General features: G+C 34.0%; 1 protein-coding gene across 1 annotated transcript; it reads right to left on the reverse strand.

The window, feature by feature from the left end:
* Positions 1-381: 381 nt before the first annotated feature.
* LOC128207683 (breast cancer metastasis-suppressor 1-like protein) lies at positions 382-10638 on the reverse strand. The gene is made up of 9 exons (XM_052910754.1): positions 10392-10638; positions 9733-9823; positions 9133-9260; positions 7938-8017; positions 5550-5646; positions 4320-4483; positions 3961-4009; positions 3152-3203; positions 382-2541 (listed from the first exon to the last, which is right to left on the reverse strand). Exons 1-8 carry the CDS (start codon positions 10507-10509, stop codon positions 3178-3180), a joined length of 753 nt encoding a protein of 250 aa, XP_052766714.1. The 5' UTR covers positions 10510-10638; the 3' UTR covers positions 382-2541; positions 3152-3177.
* Between the last annotated feature and the right edge of the window lie 1787 nt (positions 10639-12425).

Raw genomic sequence — 12425 nt, forward strand, 5'->3', positions numbered from 1 at the left:
TCCCGCTGGATCCCTGGATGTTTGAGCCAGTGGGATTCGACTGTATATGTATTTAAACTCTGTTTCACCATCTTTGGTTGGTATAACTACTGACAAGTGTAGATTACAAAGTTTTACTGGAAAATTGTGAACTTCGTTAATCTAGTTTGGTCATAAAAAATGTTGATGTCTTTAGGGATGATGTGTTCATCAAAAAAATTATTTGTATACCTCTCCAACAGGTTTTGTATGTGAAACGCATTTGAGGAAATTATCCATTTAAAACAAATGTTTTTACTTGTTTTATGAAATGCTTTAACAATAAATGTTCCAAAGAATATTTGGAATATTATACTCATAACGCGTCTCAGTGTTTTCCTTTTCTTAAAATGAACTGTTCAGAGAAACATTGAATGGCCTTAATTTAAATATCATGTACTTTGCTTCATTAATATTGATTGAAGTGTAATAAATGTATAAAATGAATTTTGTTTATGATTCAGTTTCAATTACTGCATGTAGTAATGAATCTTTGAACAAAGCTTCCATTTACAGCAGTTTGATTTTACTTTTTTTGAGATTTTCAGATTGTTCAAGATATTCTTTTGTTATATGATCCTATATATGTGTCATAAAATGATGTAAAATTGCACAGCAATTATTTTGTTAAATAAAGCCCCCCCAAAAATGAACTTGTGATTGATGACTTTTTATTTATTATGATACAAAACAGTTGTATTTGATAAATATATCACATTGCACAATCTGACAAATCACCTTTGATCATGAAATTTTGCAATGATCCGAAGAGATTACAGCTGCACTTTCACAGTTTTGACATCTTTTTTATTTTTTGTCTTAGAATGAGCCAATTCGTACCGTGTTAATGTCTGACAACCAGTGATATAAGATTGCTGACAAAGGATTTTCTCATATTTGCATTCGAAAATTGGTTTTATGCTGAAAAACTCATCCTAAGACAAAAATGAAAAAAGTTGTCTTACTGGTCAATCTGTGAGAGTGCAGCTTTAAAGCATTTGATTCTGTTTGTTCAAAGCTCTGTTAGATAGTGCTCATGACATGTTGAACTGTACGTTACTTGGATTCAAAAGTTAATTAAAAACGATATACTGGTATTTATGTTTATTTCATCAATATTGATTTTGTACGATCAAAAAATCATAAACAATGGTGCAGATAGATAATAAGGATCAGAGTGAACAGTTAGCAATACATCTAGAACAATTAAAAACAATTGCTACTAATAATAAAATATTGTAATATTTGGGCCCATGATTTCTGACAGTCTCAAGTCCAAGTGTAGAGTCTGATTAGGACTCGTACCCACTTTTAATAAATAACAAAGAATCCATTAATCCAAAAAATGAATGTAAAGAATTGCATTACTTCAAAATGAATATAAAATTCATAAATTCCTTGAATAATACTAGGAAATGAAGTGAAAACTTGCAGTGAAGATTTGCCACCTCTGAACTCGTACTTAAAACTGTTTGTAATCATGACCCCTGACATTTTAGTAAAAAATAAATACATGTGCATCATTTAGCCCAATCTCTCAGAATGCTAACCCAGAGAATACATCAAGAATGTTTCCAAATTCATATAAAATTTGAACAGGAAACGGTTAAAATTCAACAGCCTTTATCCCATAGATGGATTTATTCTAGGACAGGATCAGTAACATACGAGGCCCTAATTTCTTGTAAATTCTCAAGTACCTTATTTGATTTAGCCAAATGACTTGGTTCTACTCGATTTCTTGAATCTTGAAACATAACATGTAGTTTATCATGACTATCTTTAAAGTATCTTCTAGTCTCAACTCTTGAAAATGAGAAAGTAAAAGAATTTTACCAAGAACATTTAATAGTGAGCTAAGCTTGATCTTCATGTGAGGAACTTAAACCAGCCAGAGAAATAGTGACCAAAAACACCTTTCTACTTGATAAAATTCTAACAAAAATGTAATAGATACTTAAACCAGTCGGAAAAATTGTGACCAAAAACACCTTTCTACTTGATAAAATTCTATTTATTTAGTTATATTAAAAACAAAAATGTAATAGATACTTTATTGTGCAATGTTCTACAGAGTATTAAGTTCTAAAATGTTCAGCTATAATACTTTAGCTGGATTTAAAATTATATGAATCATGATTGACCAGATGCAATGATAATTTATAACTATACTTCTGCAGAAGACATTTAAACATGCTGTCGTTTTGATGTATATGTACGGCACGTTTGTAAAAGAACCTATATTCACACCATATTGAGGGTTTATGCAAACACACGTTCCGTCTAAGAACATATTTCTTATGCCACGACAGGTTTAGTTTATCATATCAACTATGCCTGCAAGGAGATTCAGAGATCAAATAAATTGATACAAGTCTAGACAAATGGCTTCCATTAATAATTTCTAAGGAGTCATATACTTTCTAACTTCCTTTAACGGAAGTCTTGTACAGCGAATGTCCTCAATAAAATACACTACTTTTGTCTCTCACTCCTTCGAACACATTCACAGCCATGAGTTATCTGAAACAGAATATAATTATATTTCAGGACAAATTGCAAGCACAATTGTACTTTTTATTCAATGAACTTGATTGATAATAATTTGACGCAAGAATATCTTAAAACTTTTGTTTGTTTGAAATAATTATTACATGTAGAAAATCACAGGGGTCTGACGAAAATGATTTGTCTGTCTTTCTTAAAAGGAACTAGGGGAACTTTTTTTTTATCAATAAATTTGTGTACAATTGAGCCAATTTTAGTTAACACCAGTTTTGTACACCTCTATCACTGTTAATGGTAACTATTTCAGAACAGGTGTCAGCAAATACAAGAGCTTCAAAAGCAGATGTAAATAATTTTCCTTTTTTCACAGTAAACCCAGGGGCATCACTAGAAATTTATGAAAGCCAGAGATATAGACCTTCTTACACCTGCTGTTTATAATTGGCAACAGTTTTAAGTTTCATGTAAATATCTTAGCCGTTTGGTTATGACTACAGTTAAAGTTTGCCGCTCTGACCTAAAGGCTAAGACAACTTTTGTCTTTATAATGAAAAATTAATTCTAAAAAATGTTTTAACATCATTTACAATTGACAAGAATTATGTTGATAACTACAGTAGCTTACATTCCATGAGAACACTCTGGCTCCTCTCATCTCACTTGAATAGTTTGTTTATCTGAAAACATACATTTATTGTAAATAATATTACTTATACATGGAAAAAACATTCAATTAGTTCATGGTAAATACATGTAAGTACTAATCAGACATTCAAGTATGAACTGATATCTAATGGGCTTTTAATAGACAATTAGCTCTGATAAACATCCATTTAAAACTAAAGGAAACCATAATAGAGAGGTAGTGAAAAATTACCTACATCTGAACATTTATGACTAGCCAACAATAAAAGTGACATTTTTAGCTTAGTTTAAAATCAATTTTCCGAATCACTCCACGAAATGAAACATTGATCCTCAACTCAATTGCTATAAATAATATTGAGGACCTTTTTATTCAATGAATTACCATTACCATTGTTCGCATTCATCAACTCATTTAAAATTTCTTTGTGTGTGTAATGAATTTAACAAAGAGCCTGAATAAAATTTAACAAGGGAATACCCATGCACCTCTGTTTTTCTGAACTGATGTAGCATAACCCAGAACGAATAATGATAATGGCCAAAGTTATAGCCCACTGATAACACGTTTGCATGGACCTATAAACCATGTTTAAAGGTCTGATGTTTATTAACTTTCATGTTAACATGTTGAATTACCAAGGTTAATTTCCTTTTGCACAATGGCATCATTAAGACTTATACAATACATGAACTGGTTTAGTCAGAACAGACAGACTAGAAGTAGTGCACATATATATATGTAAATGGCGATCAGAACTACTACTATTTAGAGTAAACCATGCTTACATTCTGGACGTCTCTTTTGTAAATGCTGCTGTTGCTGTTGTTTCAATGCCTGAAACATCAAGATTATTGCAAGAATTACAGTAAGAAGGTAACAACATAGACATTGTAAATGGAAGCAGGAGGCCCAACCACAGGTACATAAACGAAAACTGGAGATTTGAGTAATTGATTTAAATATTTTCATATCAAAATGACTTTGGAGTTGAAAGACCAACACTCGAGAGTTGATATTTAAATGAAAAAAACAACAACATACTGGTACTTACTATTGAACACAAAAATAGCATTACCACGTCAATATGACATTGTTAAGGATCAATTAACGATGATTATCAGTAAGTTACAAAATGAGACATCACCTTCTTAATAGCCGTCCAGTCATCGATAATATCTCCATCTTTCAGCATGTATACAATGTATGGCCCAGTAACGGTGACAGGTTTTCGTCGCCTATCAGGGTTGAAGGGATCCATAGTTTTTCTTCTACTGTTTTTCTTCTGTGTTTGTGACTCATCCCATAGGTCTAGTGTGAAAAGAAGGGAAATTGAACTATTTTACGAGGGAAATACTGAGATTACTAAACTTGTACCTTCCTGATGATACCTATAATTAACAACTCAAATTATTAAAATATTTGGAATTAAAAAAAGTTAAAAAACAGAAAAATAAAACGTGGCAAAAATGAACATAATCTTGTTTTCCCAACAACGTCAACATGGTGAATTGTGCCTGCTGCTGTATGACTAGTTCATGTTTCACGATCATTTTGAATATTTTCAAATTAACTTTAACTTCATATTATTTTGCTGCAAGTAATGTCAAAGGACATGTTTACATTCATGTTGCAATTCCTCTCATTGCAATTTATTGGTTATTCTCCAATACTGCAGTGATAAAACATTAGATTTTCAATAATCTACCTGAGGCGATATCCAACATCAATGGTCCAAATTTGCACAAGCCTCACACTGGTAAAATGCTTTCCGAGCTTGCTCAAATTCATATTTTACAAAGCAGGGTTGTGAATAAGGGATTAGTTTCTTTCTGAGGAGATACCTATGTTGTACATTAGGGAAAAGTTTCTACCTGAGGATAAACCTATGTTGCGCATTAGGGATAAGTTTCCACCAAATAAATATCTATGTTGTACATTAGGAAAAAGCTTCTACCTATGGAGATATCTATGTTGTCCATAAGAGATGTGTTTCTTCCTGTGGAGATATCTTTGTTGTTCATAAGGGATAATTTTTTACCTGAGGAGATATCTTTGTTGTTCATAAGAGATGTGTTTCTTCCTGTGGAGATATCTATGTTGTTCATAAGAGATGTGTTTCTTCCTGTGGAGATATCTATGTTGTTCATAAGGGATAATTTTTTACCTGAGGAGATATCTATGTTGTTCATAAGGGATAATTTTTTACCTGAGGAGATATCTATGTTGTTCATAAGGGATAATTTTTTACCTGAGGAGATATCTATGTTGTCCATAAGAGATGTGTTTCTTCCTGTGGAGATATCTATGTTGTTCATAAGGGATAATTTTTTACCTGAGGAGATATCTATGTTGTTCATAAGGGATAATTTTTTACCTGAGGAGATATCTATGTTGTGCCTGTCTTCCTCGAGTCGTCGGATTTTCTCTTCCAACTCAGATCTGATTGAATCAAACAGGAGCGTCTTCTCACTCTAGAAAAGCATAAAAGTATGCAAGATAATGTAAGCTAAAAACACCATTCTTTTTAATATTGGGTTTACAATGTAATAGGGTCTGATAAAATTATATACTACTGTACACACATGTCAGGTGCTTGTCTCCCCCATTGTGTTGTCATTGATGAGATAATCAATAATTGACATGAAATTTGTACTTTTTAACTGGAGACGAACTAACAAAGGGGTCAAGTATGAAGTTCTTGGGTCCATGTATTAAGTTCCTGGGTCAAAGCGTTCTTTAGTTATTGAACAAATAGTGACATACTGATTGGTTGCCAACCAATTGTTTTTCAGCTGAAGGTCACTGTGACCATGACCTCGAAACCAATAGAGGTCATCTACTAATCATGACCATCTTGCATACCAGTAAAACGTTTCTGGGCCCAAGCTTTCTTTAGTTATAATGCAGAAACCCTTTTTTCACGCCAAGTTCACCTTGACCTTTGACCTCAAAATCATAAAGGTTCATCTACTAGTCATGAACAACTGGCATACAAAGTATGAAGTCCCTTGGTGCAAGTGTTCTGTAGTTATTGAGCAGAAACCATTTTTCAGCTTAAGGTCACTGACAACATATCATTTTTCACCCGAAGGTCACTGAGACCTTGAACTTTGACTGATCTCAAAATCAATAAAAGTCATCAACTGGTCATGACCAACTCGCATACCAAGTAGGAAGTTTCTGGACAGTGAACCCAAAGGTTCTGCAGTTATAATGGGGAAATTGTTTTTTCAACTCAAGGTCACTGTGACCTTGACCTTTGACCTACTGATCTCAAAATCAGTAGAGGTTATCTCTTGGTCATGACCAACCTGCATACCAGGTATTAAGTTCCTGGGTCAAAGTGTTCTATAGTTATTGAGTGGACACAAACAATATGTCTATCTGGAAAGGGAAGACTATTATCAAAATTATGCAAATTTTTATAATTATTTATTTTAACAAGTGTGTGTTTTCCCTCTGTGACTGCAGAGTTATGTTTTATGTCATAACATTGGTGTTTTTTTAACGTTATTTATGTCATGTCGATGTTATTTATTTTTATTAAAGAAAAAAACTTGGAACCTAGGCCACAACTCAAAAATTGATCTAATGATTTCATTGAAACATGGTACACATATTGCCAGAGACAACAGTTCATCATGTATCGCAAGGCCTATATTTCAAGCTTAAAAAAACCAGACAAACTAATAACAATCAGTAACAAGTAAATGAAGAACCTTAAAAGTGACTAGACCAGATGGTCCCTAAATTGGCAAGCTCAGTATTTCTTCAATACAAGACTAGAATTGTCAATGCGAGCTAGTATGAGGCCGAAAATACATTATTTTACATGATCAAAAGAAATAACGCGACAATTATGTCGCCGTCTCAGTGGAATATCCCCGTTTAAAAATAGCACATGATAGTTTCCCAGTACGGAATGGTTTTTTGGAACACCTTGCAAGTCATGTGATCGTTTCACACACTTAACTATCAATAAGCGTTTTAGCAACTTCCTGTCATTTTCAACAGAGTAAACCTCTTGCAAAAGTTTCCATTGATCGATTTAATCACCGATGTTGATCTGTCGGACTCTGTGTCTAAGTTGTTTCACAGCAGTTTTCCACTTCCATGCAATGTCCATTTTTCAGGGAAGCCATGAAGCATGTATATTTAGCATGTAAAAGTCATGTGATGTGTATTTATCAATGCAATAAACTTACTGGAATTTACATGGTAGAAAACCCCAGTAAATTTTGAATGGAAAAAATGTGGAAGAACTGTAAAAGATGCATGTGTCGTATGCGGTGTGATACATCAATAAGTAAGATTCAATGCGTTGCACACTATAATATTTTATAATATTATACTTCACTTAAATGTGTCCCTTCATTATATATATTAACTCGATCGGTCCTTAAATCACTGTATTTTGATGAAAATCCAGTTTAATGACGTCAGCGGTCCATATTATATTTTTGGCCGGTCCGGACCTCGCCAAAAAATGTAATATGGACCACTGACGTCATACAATTGGTAAGTGTGGCTTGTTATTTTCACAACTGAGAAAACTTGTCGCAAGTAAACATTACTAGCTTTGTTCAACAAAACACATTTAAATCGCTTAAATAATATTGAATTGTAATGAAAAGTGTTCGGAAGTATTCGACAATTTTATTTTTGCTTGCAATTGTATCATCTGGTGTCTAGTCCCTTTAAAAGTTTTACTTCTTTATGTTTTCAATATTATTGAAAATTTAATGTGGGTAAATATGCTTACCCTCATATGCTGACTGGCAGCCAATTCCTCACTCTCATGTTTAATCTCACAAGCCTTCATTCTAAGTTCTCGTAGGATCCCTGTAATGAAGATATTGCAGGGATGTATGTGTATACATGTTAACAGTCATTTTTATAAGACAGGGCAACGATAATGAAAAGATGTATTATGTACATTTATTTTATATAAATAGAGTAGTTTTCATTTCTAACTAGCTTATTTTCCTATTTGGGGAGTTAGAAATTCAGACAAATACTCAGATAATAAGTTAAAAAATAAAGGTATAAAGAAAAAGGAATTGAATTAATATACCATTCATGGCTTTTCATTTCGGACACAGTGAATTCCTTGGTCACTATATAATGACTTGACAATCAATAAAGAATTCACTGAGCCACTGACCTATGGGTCCATGACTGAGCTGAAAAATCTATTGTTTAATCAAATTCTTTTTGAAGTATTGCAGGGCTTCCAATAAGAAATTGAAACTGGAAGTATGAACTTCCTGTCAATCACTTTTGGAAGTTTTACACTAAATAATGGAAGTTTAAGTCTCCATAATACAATATCTTTTTCAACTATTTTTCAACAAATATATTAAAAATCAAATAATTTGCACTTTTAAGTTATATTATTATAATTCATTACTTAAAGACACTTAAACTGATTGAAAAAGACACTTAAACTGATTGAAATTATGACTATGATAATATTGACAAAAGGTTTTGATATTTTGAACTTCCAAGCTTTCAACTTTGGAAGTTTTCTTCAAAATTATGGAAGTTTTTGTACTTCCAAGGAATCATTTTTGAAAGTTTTAACCCATTTCTAGGAAGTAACATACTTCCAAACTTCCTTTAACGGAAGCCCTGGTATTGTGTTTTCTAATGTATCTCAGCATACAATTACTCTATTTATCTCCTGAGGTTAACTTAACTCATCTACAGACGAAAAAATATAATTTACATATGTATATATATATATATATGAGAAATATTTTCATAGTAAAAAACATTAAGGTAAGTGAACACTTCAGCACAGTATCACTTCACCTACACCTGAAACATTTAATAAAGTTGACCAATGCTGAAGTTACACAGGAAAAGTTGGATGTTCAGGCGGACTGAAAATAGAAATCCTATAATCCCTGAAATCGATCTCACACCAGTATAACAACCACAAGCATGCTACAAACCTGCAACTTGTGTTCGGACTTGCATCTGTTCTTGCAGCTGTGCCAGCCTATCAAGGTATTCCTGGGATCGACCCGCTCTCATCTCCTCTAGCTTTGTGTCGATTTGAGCTAGACGCTCCTTGTACAGCCTAAAGATGGAAGACACTTTAATTTTGATTCTAATTTTATAGTGACTGCAGGTTTTTTTCTTTGGCTCGGGAAAGGAACCATGGTCATCTTATTAGGGAAAAACAGCTGGAAATCCTATTAGGGGGACCAAATTTCCAGGAATAACATCAACATTTGCGGGAAAAAATGTCAAAGGGGAAGACACCTGTAATAATATAGAGTAAATGAACCTATTCTGCATAGTAAATTTAATTAGAACTGAATATACGTTGTAGCTAAAGCGACTACTTGTTATAGACATTTAAAGCATATTCACTCAACCTGTGTACAAAATCTAAACAGACAAAGTTAATATAGTTCATTGTTAGGTTTTGAAAGTTCATCCTGGTACCTGCAGACCATGCATGCTTTTCCAAGCACTATGAAACGATTAAAGTACCAAACTTATACAGTTAAACTATCAAATGGTTGCTTTAAGATTTTTATGCTTACTGTTCGCGTATATCTGAGAACTGTTTTTCTAATTCTATCATGTCATCAAAGCATTCATTTCTTCTCTTGGCACATTCATCTTCATCAAGTTCTGAAAACAGATAAACCAAATTTAAATAAAAAATTAAATCAAGTTACTTTTTTAAGCATGAATGAGGGTGTTATGCAGCAATCAATTGTAACCAAGGCCCACCCAGATCCGGGGAATAGTGGGGACTTTGACTTTCGGTCCAGCCAACCTGGGGTAAAAAAAACCCGCCCTGTGCAGACAAACTGATGGTAAAATCCCCGCCAAATGCCATCCACACACCAGGGACACTAGCCATTCCCCGCTATATTTTGCCAAAGACAAAACAACTGCATTCACCCAGCACTGTGGGGTCACCTGAAAGGTAAAAACATGGCCCATTTCCCTGGCTATCCCCACGGACCTGGGGTGGAGGGGGGCGTGGTAACAATTGACTGGTGCCTAAGCAAAACAGTCACGCCTACAAAGTGTCGTTGAAATGTTAACTTTTTACCCGCACTTGTATGTCCGAAATTTTGATATGACACGTACCATATTTTCGGTGAAATTGGGCTTATTGAATCTCAAATGTAGTAAGACAAAAATAGGTGTATGTTTGGTAAAATCGTTTACTAGAATGTCCTAGACTCACCAATATCGCTACTTGCAGACCCATCCGATTCCTCGTCCGAACTGTTGTCCGGATCGGGAGAATCTTGCTCCATTTCATCCTCCTCTGTCTCCATATTTTCATTTTCTATCGTCGGCATTGTACCAAATACAACTTTATTTGATAAAATCCTTCCAATCAGGAGCTAAGTGTCCAGATTTAGTTGTTTTTAACGAATAGTTTCAATATTTACGCGGACACATACGGGATTCCCTATTCAATCCAAACAATCAAATGCGCATGCGTTTCGGGGAAGCCCGAATAAACGTCCAATCGAATTTAGCAAGGGTGTTATAATGTCCTGAACGTTCGCTTTGGCTCACCTGGCCAAGCTAATATATTCTTTTGAAAGCACGCGTGCATAGAAAATTGTACCAACATTAGACAACATTAGACAAGATAGAATTAAATAAGATCTTTTTCGTTGGTAAGATAGTAACAAAAACACCGAAATTTAGCTCGCATGAAATTCACGAGCTTTTCGGCACCGACTAATATAATTGCAATCAGAGAAAATAAAACACTGGACATTATAATTACTGTAATCTGGGACCATGAATAACAAATCCTACTCTCAGACTGTAATACGTGAGTTGTTGGGTAAATATATAAGGACGTACATTCTCTATTTAAATCTGCACTCTCACAGATTTACCGTATTTCACAATTGTTTTTGTCTTGGAATTAGCAATTTTTTGCGTAAATATCTTCAACCCAGTGATGAAAAACTGTTGACAAAAGATTAGATCGTAGATTTTTATATTTCCATTCAAAATTTAATGTTTTATGGCTTAAACCGTTACTAACGGTTAAAGAAAAATGCATAAAACATCAATTTTAGAACGGAAATATGAAAATCTGCGATCTGATCATTTGCCATCAGTCTTTTATCACTGGTGTTCAGATATTGGCGCACAAATTTGCTCATTCCAAGACAAAAATTAAAAAAAGTTGTAAAAACCATACATCTGTGAGAGTGCAACTTTAAAGGCAATAATCCACAAACAATGAACACGACGATATGAAAAGATATATCTGTCGATGCCTCGTCATCCAACTTGCCAAGTAAAATTGCCAAAGGGCAACTGCCAGGTAACTAAAAAAACATGAGGGCCATAATATCATGGCCCTCTTGCTTTTTTAGTTACCATATGGCCCTAAAACGGTGACCTAATCACAGGGCCACAACTCTGTGATAAAGCATTAATAACAATGTTGTTATTTAAATATATCTTTACTGATGACGATGCCTTGTTTTATATTTGTAAAGGGTCATGCAATGAAGCTACCTGTAATGTTTCATTGAATTTGGACTGGTAGTTTCTGAGGAGATGTTTTTTTTTAAAGCAAAACAGGTATTCAGCCAGTTTGTTGTTGTTGATGTTGTTGTTGTTGTTGTTGTTGTTGTTGTTGAACAATCGTGACCCCTTGCTGTATTTTTGTACAGGATCACCCAGGGAAGCTTCCTGTAAAGTTTCATTGAATTTGGACTGCATGGTATATATAGTTTCAGAAAAGATGTTTTTAAAGCAAAACAGGAAGTCGGCCATTTTGTTGTTGTTGTTGTTGATGATGATCAATCGTGACCCCTTGTTGTATTTTTGTAGAGGGGCACCCAAGGAAGCTCCCTGTTAAGTTTCACTGAATTTGACCAGGTAGTTTCAGAGGAGATGTTTTTAAAGCAATTGTTGACGGACGGACGGACGATCGGACGACGGACAAAGACCGATCACAATAGCTCACCTTGAGCACTTCGTGCTCTAGTGAGCTAAAAATCAGCCAGTTAGGCCAAATGCGCAAGTCAAATTAAAGATTGGATACGTGCTTCGGGCGTATATATATATATATATATATATATATATATATATATATATATATATAGAGAGAGAGAGAGAGAGAGAGAGAGAGAGAGAGAGATCGGAAGAAAACATTATTAAAGGGTTTGTAAACCTAAATTAAAGCAAATTTACATATCTCATATGAAATAGCAGTAACTTCGGTTCTACCAACTTCATC

Source organism: Mya arenaria, chromosome 11, assembly GCF_026914265.1.
Source record: "Mya arenaria isolate MELC-2E11 chromosome 11, ASM2691426v1".
Classification (NCBI taxonomy): Eukaryota; Metazoa; Mollusca; class Bivalvia; order Myida; family Myidae; genus Mya; species Mya arenaria.